Genomic DNA, 18,374 nt, shown 5'->3' with positions numbered 1-18,374 from the left:
TTGCTAGCTCACTGAACAGGAAGTCTTATTGCTGCTAGCATTACGGAGCTCAATCAACTAACGTAGTTGGTATGTACCCGCCTACTACGGAGTCCGAAAAGCGAACTTATCAATGAGGAGTGTTGATCCAACAAAAACTGCCAACAATGTATTGTGTAGTCGTGCAGGGAACGGCCGGCTGCAGCAAATAAGACAGGACCTCCAAATGGTGCTTGCGGAGCATTTTGTTTGGCTGGAGCACTTTGTTTAACCCTCGACAGAGCGTGGCAACGACTGAACTAGCCTTATAAAATAATATATTTCAAATCATAGTCTAAACATTTGCTATAGAAATCTAGTTCAACATACAGTAAGTGTGATAAAATTATCAAACACTATAATTAACATTTCTCTTCTAGGTGCTGCTATGCATAGTCCTCTGCAAGTGTGTCGAGATAGTTTGTGTCTGCGTAGAGCAGGAAGACAGAGAACAGGCTGTCAGCCCAGCCGGTCAGCAAATAAACCATTCTGGTCTTTGAAGATCTCCAGCCACACCTCATCCTCAGGGTTCAGGAACATGATGGTGGATCCAGACGCCACGTCGTGGTTCCCTGTGTTATCATCAAAGGTTTTGATGCGGTACTGGCCGTTTTGCACCAGCCCGGTGGCCAGGTGTTTGTTGGCCAGCGTAATGTCATAGGAGAAATAATAGATGCCTGGGTACGCACAGATGAACTTGCCCGTCTGTGGGTTGTAATGTCCACCCTCATTGAATAGGACCTTATTGAACTTGATGGGCATCTTCTCTGTAGGATAGCTGCTGGTGATTTAGGCACCAGGCTGCCACATCTGCAGACTCCTGCAGTTCCGGGTGGACCACGCTGGCCCTTGTCCCCTTTCTCTCCATTGCTCCCCAGGGGACCAGGTGGGCCCATGTCTCCACCCTCTCCTGAAGGGCCTCGTTTCCCTCCAGGGCCACGGGCACCTCGCTCTCCTATTTTCCCTGTTGGGCCAACCCTCCCATTTAAGCCTGAAACAGAAACATGATGTTAAAATCAGCAGACATGCTTGATTGGTAGAGATAATTATCTGTTCCTTTGTCAAACATTTGCAGCGTGAGAAGGTTTCTATACTGAACTCAGCTGGTACAGAGCTCCACACCCAAAAACATCATGTATTAGGTCATCTTTGGAGCACACAGGACCTCCTCCATGTGGAAGAGAGGAGGCCTTATGGACGATTCCTTTATTGGGTCTGGCAGAGCTATGATCCTGCCGTCATCTCCGAACCACTTCTTTCCCTAAACAAAGAAACAAAGAAACAAAACATATAATCAACAAATAATCAAACAGGCCGGTGATACTGTTGGGCTGTTTGCTTGTTGGTTGACGTTACCTCCTCTTGTTTCAAAATGCGGTTCTCCAGAATGTTCTCATTGGTCAGGGTTACAGGGGATGTCTCCCCTACATACAGCCCCTCCTCTTCCAGATATCGGGGCTGCATGTTATCAGGCAGTTTACTGGAGGCTGGAACTGTGGCAATGACGTATAAAGGCGGTCAGTGCAAACATAAACCATGTGCTGATTCAGATCAATCTTAACCAGGGATATGTCTGCCACACATGATGGGTGGCCATATTTCTGCATTGGATGGATGTTCTTCAGGGATACAGACTTCGGTCTCAAACTGCTTTGGCTGAGTGACGCGGGATTCTGATTTGTAACTATTTTTGACTATCCTGACATTTAAGATACACAGAAGGCTATACTTTAGAGTAATATGAGCTGCAATATACTGTACAGTGTACAGTATATGTGTACACTGTGTGTGTACACATAAACTACTGAGTATGATGCACCACTTTACAATAGGGTACACAAAAAGAGTAACTAATGGACAGGTAATAATTAAGTAATGAGTAACTAACAATTAACTATATACTCACAAACTGACCATTGACTAACCATTAACTAATGAGTAATTACTCTACTAAGGAACTAACAACTAATCATGAATTAATGATTAACTAGCCTACTATACTCACAATGTGACATTAACTAATGATTAACTAATATATTCACGCACTGACATTTATTAATCATTAACGAACAATTAACTACTCTACTCATGGAACTGACCGACTAATCAGCAATTAATGATTAACTACTATATTCACAAGCTGACATTTGGTAATCATTAAGTATTGATTAACTACTCTACTCAGGAACTTAGTTACTAATCATTAACTAATGACTACCTACTCATTAACTAAGATTAACTAGTGATTGACTAATGACAAATTATTGCTTAGCTACTCATTAACTAACTATTAGTTAATGATTAGTTTACTACTAACTACTACAGTATTTGTATACGTTATTGTAAAGTGTTACCAAGATTTGTACTGTCATTTCCACATCAGTGGTAGTGCTGCCGCCTCACAGCTAGAAGGTCCCGGGTTCGATTCCCGCCTGGGACGCTGTGGGTGTGTCCCCCCACAAAACATTTGGTTTAAGCGAGAACAAAAAATAACAACGGGGGGGGGGGGGGGGGGGGGGTTATCTATTTATTCCCTGTTGTTATTCTTTGTTCTCGATTAAACCGAATGTTTTATGGTCACTCAAGATTATCTGGATCACGTGTTGGCTTGGTTCGAGCCTTAAAACTCGTTATATTTGGATTTATCGAAATGTCTATGGAGGAAATGGACGCAGAACTTACTTCCAGGGCAAATTACGTCACGAAAAGTCACGTGCCTGTTGAGCTCTATATGTAGCCTATATAGACAAATATTTTCAATTATTATTGAAAATAATTATTATCCTGCAACATGAGCAGATTGCTGCTGCCTTCCAGTGCTCCTAGTAAAATATGAATTCTGTTTTTTTCTAATTATAGGTAGCCTATAGGCTATATTGTCATGATATAGTTCAATGACAACAATGGACCAAGAAGTTTAAACACTGAAAATATAAATAATTTGTAGTATAAAATGCCAAACAATAACATCATAATATTAAACATAATAATAATAATATCCGTCGCTTTCACTATCAGCTGGAGACACACTTTCATTTTATCTGACATTTTCCCTTCAAGACACGGCCCCTAAGTTACATTTCTGAAACTCAACTCAATTTAGATATTTCTGAGAGACCTTGAAGGCAGCATTAGAGACCCAGCTTACCTTTTTAATAGGACACCGGTGCACGCCTGCTGCAGAAGCTAGGAGGGAGCAGGGATGAATTCACAGAGCAAAGTTTTCTGATAGAAGGGAACAGTCATGTCTCTGTCGGTACACTTTGGTGTTTTGAAGACCAGAGAATTGCGGGAACTTCTGGAGGATGAGGAGAAAATAAATCAGATTATCAGATATAGTCAGAAGGTGAGCAATCTCGCAGAAATTATTTATTATATTTAGGCCTATTGGGATCGTAGTAACTTGTAATGGGCTATAACGTTGCAGGACGATTAGGCTACATGTTTAGTAGCTGATATGCTTCCAGATCCTATAGCCTATATTTATGCAAAATTATTTTGAGTTTTTAATCAACCTTTCATTATCACTGTATTTACTTATTCGACTATTCTTCCAAGGAGTAGATGATCATCAAGTCAAGAATAGCCCAACGTTAATGGTCATTTCCAGTTTCAGGGACTGAAGATGGTTACAGAGAACATGCTACTTTCAAATCATAGATTGGCAAAAGCCAGTCTCTCTCAAAAACCTGTATTTAGAGATTCTAAATTACTGCTTGCAATGAAGTACAAGGAACTAGCAAAACGTATCAACATCATCCAAGCCAAACAAGAACAACTTGGTGAGTTTTACAGTCCACTAAATGTTCTTTGTTTGATTGTTTGTTTCTATCTATCCATCTACTGTATCTATCTATCTATCTATAGTATCTATCTATCTATCTATCTATCTATCTATCTATCTATCTATCTATCTATCTATCTATCTATCTATCTATCTAGATAGAAGATAGATAGACAGTATCTATCTATCTATCCATATTTACTATAGATATATAGATAGTATCTCTATCTATCTATCTATCTATCTATCTATCTATCTATCTATCTATCTATCTATCTATCTATCTTATCTATCTATCTTTATTTCCCTTCCAACCACACATTTTGATGTTATTGATTTTGATGAAATGCTGAAAATTGTTGTTATTTTGCAGCAGAAAAATACAGCATTCATAGCGCTCAGTGGTCTCTCATGAAAAAGATAAGCCAGGCTGAAGAGGAGTGTGAGGTAAGCATATTCTCTGATATATTATTGAATTACTGTAGGCTACATCAATCTGTGATGTGATTCATTGAATAAACTCTGTGAATATGTGCTATGAATACCTTAATTATTTGTCCTATAGTATAGTGTGATATAAATTATACAAAATGCTGATTTTATGACTCATTTTATGATTAGAACATAGGACATCAAAAAGCCATAATTAGCCATGCTGATGTAAAGCCCATACCTGCAGCCATACTTAACACTAATGATGGGTCTTCCATGCTATTTACCTAAATCTCACTTTGATGAGTTCAGCGAGACTCAATCAGTGAGAGAATTAGTCTAGAAAATTAGCACAGATGAATAACCCATTATCAGTATTAAGCATTTAGAGGTTTGCAGTAGAGGTTCTACACTTTGGATTATTTATTTGCTATAAAAACAATTCTGTCAAGGCGTTCCTGAGATATCACGTTAACAAGCATGAAACGAGTGGTCGTGATGTCACAGTGACCTCGGCTATCGCCGGCGGAGGCATAAAAATAATTTGTTGGGGTTGCTTTAGGCTATCATATATTTATCAGGACTTGCACTCAGTGGCCCGTCTAGTAACACAACACCACTCCTTTCACCAAAATGAAAATGAGACTGTAGTTTGACATCCAAATTAGGGAGACTTGGGGTTTTGTTAATTGTAAGAGAGGGTGAAATGAGTAACTAGCCACACTAAGCATGGCATAATCACCAGCATCCTCCAGGGCCGGTCACATTATTCAGAGGTGTTTAAGGGGTTACTGAACAATATGAAAAGTGAAATAATGCTGTATTTCCAACAACAGATGATCTTTCAAAAGTTTGCAGAAGGGAAAACACCATTGGGGGGTTTCTTGGATTCCTTTCAAAGCTCACGGAGACTGCATCACATCAGGCTGGTCCTGGTGAAACAGATCCAGGAAATGAGCCAGTCTGAGCAGAAACCACACAGACCCGGTGCGACTCACCCCAACACTGAACATTTCTCAATGGAGCCAAGTAATGGCTGCCAGTGCCACCCTGTCTGCAGCCTGACCACGATGGTCATTTTGCCGGCCTTCTGCCATTCTCTCACCTCCGTTCCAGTCCACCCTCCCTTCCTGCTACCCATCATAAACACTGCCCAGTCTTTACAGCAACCACCATTTTGTTTTGACAATGACGAGTCTGTATGTCCCAGACTGTATGGGCAAGGCCCCAAGTGGCTGGCAAGACCCGTCTGTCTGCAGCCGCTGAAGACGCAGCCCAAGAAGCATCACCAGGCGCCTCACTGAAGCCTAGTCCCTTCACACATTAAAGGTTTTAAATGACACCCACTTTAATGTATGGCACAGTTTGGTTTATTTGTGTGGTAGCACAATGCATCACATCACAATGCATCACATGGTGGAAAGTTGAGTCTGGAATACAGTGTTCTTTCTGCAACAGGACATCAATTGGTGGCTCCTGTTTTTTTGGCAGCTTATATGAAGAAAAAGTAACTGACAGCTTTAGAAGATGGGCTTTCATGAGCTTTAATTGAAACCATGTTGTTGCCTGAAGTTTGTGACCCTTCAACAACTTTGTCTTTTGAGAGCCTCTTGCCAAGAACATTCATGAAGTCTGATGCATTTCAGTGGGATTTCAGTTCCTGGCAATACATAACTCAGCACTGATATATATGGTTGGCTGTGACTGGATAATGCCCAGGTCCTTGGTCAGTGTATCATCTTCAGATACAACCTTCCCATCACCACCATGGTTCAAGTTTCGAAGGGGCACATCAGCTGGCGGCTAGTTTTCACAAAGACTAATTGTAAATACTGGAGAGATTTTGATTTGATTAGTTAACCAGGGGTTTTTGAAGTCTGAGACTGTGGGCCTCCCCCAGACAAAACTTGGAAAAAGGCGCCAGCTCCCTCACTTAATTCCTGGATGCCTGTGGGATCATGATTACCGTATGTATGTTATTTTATCCCATTGATACTCAACAATTGAGCCAAGATAGTCTGATATCGCTGTTTGACCTACTGCGGACTACACAAATGCATGAAAAAGGTCTAAGGCATTTATTTGTTTCTGACTCTGGGAAAGTGGGGGGAAACTGTCAAATTCCCCAAAACGTGTCTCTGAAGTTCAGAAATAAATGTGTGTGATTTGGTTAAAGAGACAGTTCAGAGTCTGAACTGTCTCTTTAACCAAATCACACACATTTAGGCTATTCTATGATCTCCTTTTGATAAATAATGTAATATTTTTTCACTTTCATTCATTGAGCCTCTCCTGAAACTCCTTGGAGTTTGCTAGGCTCGCCCAATGTGCGGGGCTCTTTACACAACTGGGCTGTGCTGCCTCGCTCTAGTGGCATGCACAGTGCACAATTGCCCAACTTTGCATCACTGATGACATCACAATGACCATCACTGATCACATCAAGGAGTGCTTGACATCACTGATGATGGCATAGACATTGTGACATCATCAGTGGGACAAAAATTGGAACAGAGCCCACTTACTCCCTTTTATGATGACGAAGAGGAAAAACTAAGGAAAATAACCAAACAACAAAAGGGACAGAAATGCATTCGCTTTTTTCTCTCTTTTTTTAAAACAGTGTAAACTTGTTTTGTGGCTTTGAATCTGCTTTTGTGTTGCAACCAAAAACTAAACATCATTTTAGTCTGTCCAATGCTTATTTGCAATTGAGGAGACTGGTTGCAGATGACAAAGAGACCATAAACCCCCATTAGAAATAAAACAAGTCTACAGAAGAAAACCTGGATCACACTGTCATATGAACATAATGCTACATTTGTTAACATCCATGTGTATGGGTTAGAAAATCTTGAACTAAAGATAGCGTTGGTCCAGTTAGTCACCGAGTGAACTTGAACTCCTCACCGATATTTGATACGTCTGATCGTCTGTCTGCAGAGACTCCTGCTGAGGTCAGCAAACGACTGTGAATGGCACTTTCCCCATTTTAAACTCACAATTACACCTGTGCTTAGTGATATAAAGCTGTGGGTATTTTGTCACAGAGTTGTCTTATGCAAACCTGCCTCACTTGTTGCCTGTTATCTCTCCATGGACTCACCTCACCCCTCACCTCACCCATATAGGCCTAGCCAGAGTGCCATATGGTAAAGCTTGCTATACTAATTGAGCCATGGAGAAAATCCACTGGCACTACAGGAGATGATTAGCAAGGTGAAGCATGTTAAAAGGCTTTTGTTACACAAGGGACTTAAGTTACATCTGTGTCAGCAGCCTCCATTGTCCCAAGAGATTCAAATTGGGCTATTTTCTCATCTGTCAGCTAATCATTTGAGGCTTTCAGCTACACATCTTTGCATTATCTGAGGGGTTAAGAGATTCTGGCTATTCTTACATGGTAATAAATAGGCCATGTTTTGAAAAGATGAGCTCTGTATACAAGATGCAATATTTAGCATTCAAATAGATGATCACAGTGTGTGTGTATATATATATATATATATATATATATATATATATATATATATATATATATATGAGTAAGTGGGCTCTGTTTGTTTGTTTCAATTTTTGTCCCACATTGGATGTCATCAGCGAGTGACATCACTGATGATGTCATAGGCGGCATCATCAGTGACATCGTTATTGACCAAAATCATCAGCGAGTGACATCACTGATGATGTCATAGTCATAGGCATTGTGACATGACCAAAATCATCTTATAAGCGATATAACCAAGCTGCCTATATGAGCCCGCGCAGGGAACCTTTATACACAGGGTCTGGGAATGCTCTGCCGTTTCTTTATTTTGGAGAGAAGTAGCGAGGGCGATGTTCGTAGTGCTGGGAGTCACTGTTCTTTGTTTTCCTGCTGTTTTGTTGTTGAATGATTTTACTGGGTTGAACCTATCTTTGAGGCAGAGGCGTTGGCTGTTGCTGGGCCTTACTGCCGCAAAAAAAAGTGGCTCAGAGATGGAAGCCTCCTCATACTCTACCTTGGGCTTCTTCAGCTGTGGGCCTGGCTGTCATCGAGATGCCGGTGGACCGTATGCATGACGCTAAATTACAAAATATTACCCTGTGGAATGCATTTGTTTAGGCTGTGCATGGGGACCATGGACGTCTCCATGATGGCTAGGTCGCGTTTGTCTTTTGTTGTTTGTTTTTTGTGTGGTGGAGACTGTCCGCTTATTGATCCTGCCTGGGTTGATTTGTCCTGAAGGGCACATATTATATTGGTATAAGCTATTGAGGTAATGACTTTGCTGGTTTTGTTGGGGGGGGGGGGGGGGGTCCTGCAGGGAGGGGGGTTCTGAGTGAATCTGGTTGTGTATGTGTTTGTATAGGCTTTATGTTAATGTTTTGTTGCTTGTATTTTTCTTGTAAAAAAAAAACCTTGACTCAATAAAAAAAAAAGTGAATGGGACTGGGGAATGGGGAGTGTCTTAGGTCTTGCTTTCACGTTCATGTGACTAGTATTTTGTTTCCATTTTGACTAAAACATTTACCACAGTTAGCATTTTCTCATGACAATTTTTTTTATTGCGTTGTTTTTTGATACATAAACACAGGACAACACGACGAAGCACGCACACACACAAATCCACATACTCGCATCCACCACAGATAGCAGCAATTCAATGTTTACTCTCCTGTGTGGATTATCATGTGTCTCTTCAAGTTTCCTTTTTGACCAAAACCTTTATCACAGACTGAGCTAGTGTTGGAGTACTCGAGACCGGTCTTGGTCTCAAGACCACATTTTGATGGTCTCGGTCTCGTCTCGGACTCGCCCTCCATCGGTCTCGGTCTTGTCTCGGTCTCGGGCAAGCCGGACTTGGGATTTTATTTCAAGACCAGCCAAGACCACAACTGCAGTGACATGATTCCTTGCCTGTGTATATATTTTTTTTTACTGTGATTGGGTGTAAAAATTCCTCCTTCAATCGCAGCCAATACCCTTGCAGTATGAAAGTTTGTAATGCAGTAGCCACTCCCCTCACGTTCATGCACAAAGGAAGACAGCACAGGTCAGCACTTTGGTCAACTCTGGTTGTTGTAAATGTGCTTTATAAATAAACTTTGACTTGACTTGAACAATGTAGCTGGAGACAAACCACAAGGGGGGGGGGGGGGGCATAATTTAGCAGCAGTAAGGTGTTTTTCATTCTGTCCACTGTGTCAAGCCTTTCTGAAGGTCAGTGATATGAAAGTGTTTCAGATCAAAGGATTGCATTGTCACTGAGTATATACTGTACAGCCATTTATATTATACTATAATTCCTAAACACATGTAATGATTTATTTCGTTGTTAGCAGAGCAATGGTCTAAAGGTTAAATGGTCTTGAAAATGGTCTCGCATTTGTCTGGTCTTGGTCTCGGTCTCGCCCGCCCTCGGTCTTGGTCTTGTCTCGGTCTCGCCCCCCCTCGGTCTTGGTCTTGTCTCGGCCTCGCCCCTCCTCGGTCTTGGTCTTGTCTCGGGTTAGGTGGTCTCGACTCCAACACTAGACTGAGCAATTAAATTGTTTCTCATCTGTGTGACTTATCATGTGTCTCTTCAAGTTTGCTTTTAGACCAAAACATTTATCACAGACTGAGCAATTAAATTGTTTCTCACCTGTGTGGATTATCATGTGCCTCTTCAAGTTTCTTTCACGACGAAAACATTTACCACAGACTGAGCAATTAAATTGTTTCTCTCCTGTGTGGATTACCATGTGTGTCTTCAAGTCTCCTTTACGACGAAAACATTTACCACAGTTTGAGCATTTAAATTGTTTCTCTCCTGTGTGGATTATCATGTGACTCTTCAAGTTTTTTTTATGACCTAAACTTTTACCACAGACTGAGCAATTCAATTGTTTCTCACCTGTGTGGATTATCATGTGTGTCTTCAAGTCTGCTTCATTAGCAAATATTTTACCAGAAGCTGAGCAGCTGAAGTGTTTCTTCCCAAGGACGTCACTGTTTTTCTGTGAGTCTAAACCTGACTGAGGTTCGCTAGTTTCCATCCATTCACCATCACTGTCTTCAGTCTCTGGTTGAGAAGAGTCAGAAGTTTTGTCATCAGTAGTTGGTTGTAACAGAGTAGCCGGATGTAAGTTCCCGGCTGGTTCTGATACTCCACAGTCCTCTCCATCAGCTTCTGTTTTCATCTTTTCAGTTGAGCTGCTGGCTAGAGGCTCTGCCTCTCTTTTCTCCTCAGTTTGGCTTTGATGAAGCTGTGAGGACTGAGGTTTCTCATCCTCACCTTCACTCTTCACAGGGACAGCAGTGAATGGGAACTTGGTGATATCAGCCTCCTCCAGTCCTTGAAGCTGCTCTCCCTCCTGACTGGTCCAGAGTTCCCCATGTTCCTCTTTAATGTGTGGGGGCTCTCGGTCCAGCTGAAGCTGCTCTTCCTCCTGACTGGTCCAGAGTTCCTCCTGTTCCTCTTTAATGTGTGGGGGCTCCAGTTCCTCATGAAATTGCTCTCCCTCCTGACTGGTCCTGAGTTCCTCTTTAATGTGTGGGGGCTCTGGGTCCTCCTGACTGGTCCAGAGTTCCTCCTCCTGTTCCTCTTTAATGTGTGGGAGCTCTGGGTCCTCCAGGTCCAGACTGGGGTTCCACTCCTGCTGCTCAGGGGGAACCTCTTCTTTAATGACCAACAGCTGCTGAAGGTCTGGAGGCAAGGCTTCTCTGTGTAACCGCACAGCGTCCAGCAGTTTCCGTTGTCGGTCGATCTCCTCTTTTGAATGACTAGCTTCCTCCTCGTACTCTGCTATCGTTCTTTCAAACAGCCCAAATATATCTTCAACAGCCGCAGTTAGGCGCTGCTTCACCACCACTCTCAGTATCTGGGCTTTAGACATTTTTCTAATTTTCACACATACAGTGACTGGAACTTTTCCTCCTGAACTGTTAGATGATGTCATAACTACAGTGACGCCACAGTGATGATGTCGAAAGTGATGTCATATTTCTGAGTGATGTCATGTTCTAGTATAACTATAAGTGCGAGTGCGGCCAACCTTCCGCAGTCGTTCGTAAATTCACTTTACGGTCTACTTTTGCAGCAGCTCCCAGTTTCTACATTTGCCTATTGCACATTCCAGTTTAGCACTTTTACCAGCACCAGTGTGTTTCCAGTTTACCAAGTGTTCTTCAATTGTCTGCACGTAAACTCACCTTTCTCCCACCTAACACTAACGCTATTCACTGACTAACTTTTTATCCTTTAAAGCTCAAATAGCTTCACAGCTAACGTTAGCTTCACAACTCAACTTTACCTGAGTCCCATAGAGGGGCTTCTTCTTCCTCAGTTCAACAGCCTCGGTTCCACTATTCGTGATAATAATACCATCCGCACAATCATACGAATCTTCTGTTTGTAAATTCTGCACACACCGGCGCCATCTTGCGCGACGTCACATGCTTGCTTCGAAAGCCACGCCCACCACGGGGGACGCACAAAAGCGCCCGTCGGGAGGGTGATGGCCTCTACTGGCCTCTACAATGTCATTTTTGTTGCAGGGTGTTACAGAATAATTGTATAATTGTGTGTGTGTGTGTGTGTGTGTGTGTGTGTGTGTGTGTGTGTGTGTATATATATATATATATATATATATATATTTCATACTTTATTTCATATATGGGCGATACCTTGTGTGTGGTTTCAGTGTACCATTTCAAATGTATGATTAAGAATTCCCCTTGTGTGAAAATAAAAAGTACAAATATCTATATACTACGTAACATTCTTATATTGTACAATAATTAGAATTAGTTTATTAATGGTGCCTGCACCAAACCTTATTTATGTTTTTATTAATACAAATATTAATTGTGTATGCAACCTAGTCTCTCCTGATTGAAATAGAAAACTGTCACCTGAAACTTGACATCAGTAGATACAACCCCAACCAAGGACTACAATAAAAGACAATAAATATTTGTGGGCAAGTTCTGTAAATGACCGCCAGAGGAAACCCTGCATCCTCAGCTAATGCAAATTTTACTCCATAAACTAATCTTCCATTGGCTGAGTTCCAATACGTTACTACAGTCAGCAAAATTCTGTTATCATTCATCATCTCGGCTGTCTCTCTGGAGCAAGGCCTCTTCATGAGACACACAGTACATGGCGTTTTATCCCTGAGGGAGGGGCAAGATCCAGAGCAGCGCCCATTAACCGGATTGTCTCTCTTAAGGATGAATAAGTGTTGTTGTACAAGCAATCACAGACTTGTACATCCATCGCCCCGCTTTAGTACAGTACCAACCCACACAGCCAGGGTGGGATGGGTCAGAGGGGGCCCTCCCAGGACTGCTGCGCTCTCATCACGCCTCTCTTGATCTGCTCGTAGGTTACAAACATCACTATGTTCCAGGAACCCAGACGAAGGAATGAGGGCATGAATCTAAAGGGTTAAAGAAATGCAAAATGAATCAAGATGAATCAAGAATCAAATGTAGCATTCTGCGCCCATGAAAATGTCCATTTACTTAAAAAAACAACAACCCATCAAAGTTCATTCACTTTTTGCTTTGCCAAACACATTTATTAGATTAAATTTTCTATACTGTACAGTAAGGGATTCTGAAATAGTTCTGTAACGGTGTTCACACCAGGGAGATTTTCACAAATTCGCACTACGAGATTACATACAAGGTCAATGCAAATGTGCGAGTAGATGTGATTTCGCCCCGGGCACTGTGGGCAGCGTGAGGCAGGTGACGCAAATTTCCGCTTGGTGAATGACGCAATTTTCGCTCGAGTTGAAATTTTTCAACTTTGGCGAGTGAAGCTTGTTTTTCCGCCTTGGTGTGAACGCATGTTTAGGGATATAAATAAACATGGAAATGGAAGTTCATGGAACGATACAACCACGATATGATGTAAGTTCAATTGACAAGTCTGACTGTGCAGAATTTATTTCTAGGCCACACAGAGAATGTAAACAATTGAAGAAAATGTCATCACAAAGGGTAAATAACATACTGTAATTGTGATGTAGAAGTAGAGATGTGTTTTGTGTCATTTGTGATTACTACAGCAGAATTATTATGTACTGTAGCTAATATCACAATTAATCTTTCCGTGCCACGATATGTTATTGTGAGATGTTGAATTTCAATATATCGTCCCATCCCTATACTTTGTTTTTGGTAATTACAGTACGTACCCCTTATAGAAGGCAGCAGGTCCCTCTTGCATTAGCATGGTTATGGCACAGTTACAAGCACCGCGGTACTGTCCAGGCACTGAGTTCATGAAGCGGGTCTTTACCACATCCACCGGAGACGCTACCACAGTGGTGCAGAAACCTGCTCCGAAGGCCGCTGTGAAGTGACAAGGCATGTTGTCTGTCCAACACAAAACAAACACATTAGTTATTAAGGCCATTCATATCCCATGGGGCGATATAAAACATGTACAGGATTTGATGTTGGGATTGGGAAGCTGTTTGCACTTGCCTGTCATTAGATTGTACTTAAGGATGAGTTCTTTAATGATGTCATAGGTCACCAACTCTGAACAGTTCACTATGGCGTTACGAGTTATGTTTGGCAGACAACCTGAAAAGACATAATTTTTGTGATGATTAATTTATTCCTGTTTCTTCAATATAAAATCACATACAACAAACTCAAATAGCATCACCCCCCCCCCCACCCCCCTAAAAAAATAAGAAGAAAAAAGAAGGTAATAACATTTCCCTCTGGCGATCTGGGGAGAGCCGTAGACTACCACATGCTTCCTCTGATACATGTGGAGTCGCCAGCCACTTCTTTTCACCTGACAGCGAGGGGAGGACGTAGAGGAACACACTATTCCCCCTAGTTCCCCTCCCCCCAAACAGGTGCCCTGGCCGACCAGAGGAGGTACTAGTGCAGAGACCAGGACTCATACCCCACCGCCCGGCTTCCCACCCGCAGACACGGCCAATTGTGTCTGTAGGAATGTCTGCCCAAGCCGGAAGTACCACTACCGGGAATTGAACCCGGGTCTCTGGGTGCTTTTACCTCTAATACCCAGATGCCCTTGATAGGTGTTTTTTTCTAAAACCTTGCCTCTGTGGAAACTACCACAGTGCTGTTCACCAATCAAAGACATTTTCTAACTAGGCAAACAATAACTACAAATATAAATCATACCTTTCCAGAGGCCTTTAACGCCCTCATCCCTGGCAATGGTCTTGTAGGCGTTGATCGTTCCATTGTATCTCTGCACAGACTCTCCTTCAGGCAGTCGGGCCTGAGCCTGGAAACGCACTTTCACCACATCGGTGGGCTGAGCGAAGGCCACAGCCATCGCCCCCGTGGTGCCGCCTGCCAGCAGACGAGTTCCGATTCCAGCATCTGGAATATAAAGGAACTCGTATAAGGACCTTGGCCATATCCATTAATGTGATACAAAGAACAGAAGAAGTAAAAAAAAATAACTTTTATAGTTTGTATTTCTGATCAAATGCTGTCTGGGAAACAAAAGTACAGATTGGCTATGGATTTTGCCATTATAAAGTCAGGCAAATCGAAAGCTTCACAGACATTTTGGGAGGCAAAAAAGCCAAATGAAACGATGACAGGCCGCATCTGAAAATTAGGTTTACAGTCTTTTAGCGGCAAGATGGCTGCAGTGACAGCAGCACGTTGTTCAGCATGAGGATTGCAATCCTGTAAAGCTTTAACTAGAACACAAGTTAATTTGCTGTCCAACTTCCAAACAAACTGGTTTTACCATTAGGGAACACAAACAACAGATAATAAGATGAAGAATTGGTGAGCAAACCACTGGAATTCCTTCTAGCTAAACACTATCAGGTTAGTGGTGTTGTCTGGATGATGACAGGTGAAAGGGGGTGGAGACACCTACAGCATAAACAGTTGTGCCCTCTGCCCCACATCCTGGAGGTGTTTCTGGAGAACCTGTCTAGGGGAACAGCTGTTGCTTTTCTGAAAAATGTCTTTCTACAAAATCTTATTTGCTTTGAAGTTACACAAATAAATAATAGATGAATTAATTAATAAACTTCTCTACTCGTTTCTTTTTCATTTTGAGAGCATACTTCTAAGTTAAGTGAACCTTTAGCTATTTATTTCATGATCTATTTTCAAGATATTGTCATGACTTGGTCCAACGCGCCACAGATGCATTCAGTCATAATTGGGTTGTCTCTCCAACAATTTCACCAAACTGAAATCCAACCAGTCACTTTGTCTAGTAGTTATTGTTTTAAGCTTGTAGCTTCAGATCAGGAGAAGCAATGGGATCAGAGGTAACAAACTAAATACAAAATAGTGCAAATGTGTTCTCCTGCATTACACATAATAAGAAAGGAGACTGAGACTTTGTATTGTTTAAATATAGTGCTGTAAAGTATGTGAACTTCAACAGAGGATAACAATTATTCAGTATGACCAGTGCTGATACCCATTGGAACATGCAATCACTGTCCGTCTGTCTGTCTCTGTGCGTTTCACACCTGCTGGCTGATGTGGGTAGTGCTATCACAAATGTATGTATGGATCATGTATGCTGGCTGCGGTGGGTAGACCTATCAGTACTTGGTGTCTGCATCACCTGTTGACTACTGTGGTAGTGCTATGACTAATTGGCTGTTTAGGCCAATTAATCAGCCATAATGACCTAATTACAAAATCTGGCCCTGTCACAGTCTGGGACCTCTGCTGGTACCCGTGCGAAATATGAATGCTGTCAGGCCGACGGTGTCAGAGGAAAATGAAACAGAGAGACATACGGATACATACGTTTTCCCTTTTATATGTTAAAGATGTTTTAGATGTGTGTGTGTGTGTGTGTGTGTGTGTGTTGGGGGGGGGGGGGGACTGAAAAGATCAGAACATTGCAAAAACTGGCTAAAATATTAAAAACTATTATAAAAGTATTATACTGTAAGCCCAATTACACTATGGCCTAAGTTAATATTCTGCTAGTCGAAATAGCCCATGTTGACAGCTTACGACAAAAACTACTTTGCGTACTTTCTGATCCCCTGCTGTAGAGCTGCTTCATGGAGTCGTACAGGCCGATGCGGACCGAAGCAAAACTCATCTGTCTCTGCAGTCCGGCCACCAGTCCATTGTACAGACTCCTTGCTCCCTCTGTCTTCACCATGGTGTTGATGGTGCCGAACACACCTTTATATAACTGGCCATTCAAGGAGGGCTTGGATTCACCCTGAATCTGAAGGAAACAGAAATGTGTGACAACTTGTGTTAAGAAAATACTTAGAATCTACTCAAAGCCATGTGTGACCAATGACCATCACTAGTTGGACCATCATGAATTGAGAAATTGTGGAGCCATTCACAGTGAAAGGCCAGTCAAAGATGAGAAGAGTAAACTGGCTTTACTTTGTAATTTCTAATTTTTCCCATCTTTAGAAGTAGATGTAAATATCACATGGAACAACCTTTTCTAAAAAAAAAGTTACTCTGTACTTTTGTATTTTTGCAAGAGATTTTTTTTACTCAGCCCAAGTAGATTTTTACACCATTGCTTTCAGTTCTAATTAAGCAAAGTATCAGCAACATAATACTTCTATTTGAGGCGGATATTCTTTCCATCACTGTATGCTTCTGTGAAAGAGCTTGTTTATGGTGAATACTGCAAGATGATCATGAGGTCACAGTTACACTCCCAGTTCCAGTATGGTCAGGGTAGGTAGGCTTTGCAGGGAAGTAGGCTACTTGCCTACTCCCTCCCGTTACTGTAATTTAGTAGCTTTTTTGTGTATGTTACTTGCACTTGACTCGAATGCTGTACAAATCTGACCCATTACACATTTAGTGGCAACAGATTCTAGAGTAGACCAATGTAAATTGACAAGTTGGAGGAGGCATTCACAGTTAGAAGAGTAGCCTCATCTGGTTTTAGTTTGTGCACTTTATTTTTTAATTTCCATATTTCCCAATTAAATTAGCAGTTACAGAGTTTGATTTCTGGTCTTTTTTTCCTCTCCTAAACAGTAACTCTGATTGGGCTACATTTGAAAGATAATGGGTTTTTACCAAAATCCCATCTAGGGATAAACATTATAAATGAGTTTATGTGTCAGACTTTTTTTTATTGTTATGATCTGTATCTGCCCCTAATCAAACATGCAAATACAAATCAGAAATCGCGTTGAGGCTACAAATAGGGTAGATTCTATAAAATCTGGAAAAGGTAAATGGTCATACCATACGTGTAAATATGCTAATTAGCCTACTACTTCCAGATCCGTAGGACTGCAGCCTGTGGTAATTAATGCAAGAAGGATCCTCACCTGCAGTCTGACTTTAGCAGTGTCCAGGGGGAAAGTCACCAGGTCGGCGATACAGGCGGCCGTTCCCGCACTGAAAAACTTGACTGTGGTTGTAGGAGCCAGGTCGATGGTCCTCGCACCAACCATGATGATGGATCAATCTCAGCAAAGTCTCACCAACAAACACAGGTGCACTTGACCGGTCAGCTGTTATGTAACTGTCTGCAGCCCATCAGCCAGACAGTCTGGGGTCTCAGGACAGGGGCATATTCAAGTTTCAGGTAATTGATAGTTTGCCTTTTCAATACAAAATCCCTTTGTTTTGCCGTGGGCCATAAAAGTGCTCCAAACAAGCATGCCACTATTAAAATAGATGAATTTACAATTCGAATATCAAGAGGTAAAAACTGACACTAAAAAAAGCTTTCTCCAACTAGGCCTACCTGACTGAAATATAGCAGCAAAACGGCAGTAAGCTGTTGACGCTGCAGTCTGTCGAGCTGAGTTGCGTGTTTTGTTTTTATACGACCTGGCTCCACGTGACGTGACGTGTTGGTTCAAGACTCAAGCACGCGGAGAAGCGCGCGACTGCCAGACATGGGTCTGATGAGCCTGTTCAGGTATCAACGTTAGCCTACATCAATGTTGGACTTTATTGAAGAAAAAATAAGGGTCACATTTACTGGTTTGAATTTAAACTGTAATTGGGACACTAGGATTGATTGTGATGAGGCTTAAATTGGGACCAGCAAAAAAATCACTTTAAGCATCTGCACACAGAAGTAAAGGGGAAAAGCCATGGGGAAAAACAAATGACGTCACGCTGAGAAGTGAAGTTACAGACATCAGGTAGCCTACAGGCAGCTGCAGCTCGAGGCAGGTT

The 18,374-nt window shown here is 41.9% G+C and overlaps 1 protein-coding gene and 1 pseudogene across 2 annotated transcripts; both read right to left on the bottom strand.

The window, feature by feature from the left end:
* Window positions 1-404: 404 nt before the first annotated feature.
* LOC310776509 (complement C1q tumor necrosis factor-related protein 7 pseudogene) lies at window positions 405-1,482 on the bottom strand (annotated as a pseudogene). Its single transcript has 3 exons — window positions 1,375-1,482; window positions 1,177-1,279; window positions 405-1,009 (listed from the first exon to the last, which is right to left on the bottom strand). The product of its transcript is annotated as a complement C1q tumor necrosis factor-related protein 7 pseudogene (transcript).
* Window positions 1,483-12,029: 10,547 nt separating this feature from the next.
* LOC310776179 (dicarboxylate carrier UCP2-like) lies at window positions 12,030-17,961 on the bottom strand. Its single transcript, XM_083636360.1, has 6 exons — window positions 17,513-17,961; window positions 16,227-16,428; window positions 14,379-14,582; window positions 13,698-13,799; window positions 13,406-13,586; window positions 12,030-12,640 (listed from the first exon to the last, which is right to left on the bottom strand). The coding sequence occupies exons 1-6, from the start codon at window positions 17,636-17,638 to the stop codon at window positions 12,526-12,528; spliced, it is 930 nt and encodes a 309-aa protein (XP_083492486.1). The 5' UTR covers window positions 17,639-17,961; the 3' UTR covers window positions 12,030-12,525.
* Window positions 17,962-18,374: the final 413 nt, after the last annotated feature.

This window comes from Poromitra crassiceps, assembly GCF_964638095.1.
Source record: "Poromitra crassiceps genome assembly, chromosome: 5".
In the NCBI taxonomy this organism is placed as follows: Eukaryota; Metazoa; Chordata; class Actinopteri; order Beryciformes; family Melamphaidae; genus Poromitra; species Poromitra crassiceps.
Note: the sequence above shows the minus strand (reverse complement) of the source record. Positions and strands in the feature narration are given on the sequence as shown.

Bases quoted from the DNA above. Each gene is read 5' to 3' on its own strand.
- LOC310776179 (XM_083636360.1), bottom strand. From the start codon at position 17,638: ATGGTTGGTGCGAGGACCATCGACCTGGCTCCTACAACCACAGTCAAG. The intron at 14,583-16,226 runs GTACGCAAAGTA...TTTATATTCCAG, and splicing joins CTACAGCAGGGGATCAGAAA to ATGCTGGAATCGGAACTCGT. The intron at 12,641-13,405 runs GTACGTACTGTA...TTAACCCTTTAG, and splicing joins CCTGCTGCCTTCTATAAGGG to ATTCATGCCCTCATTCCTTC.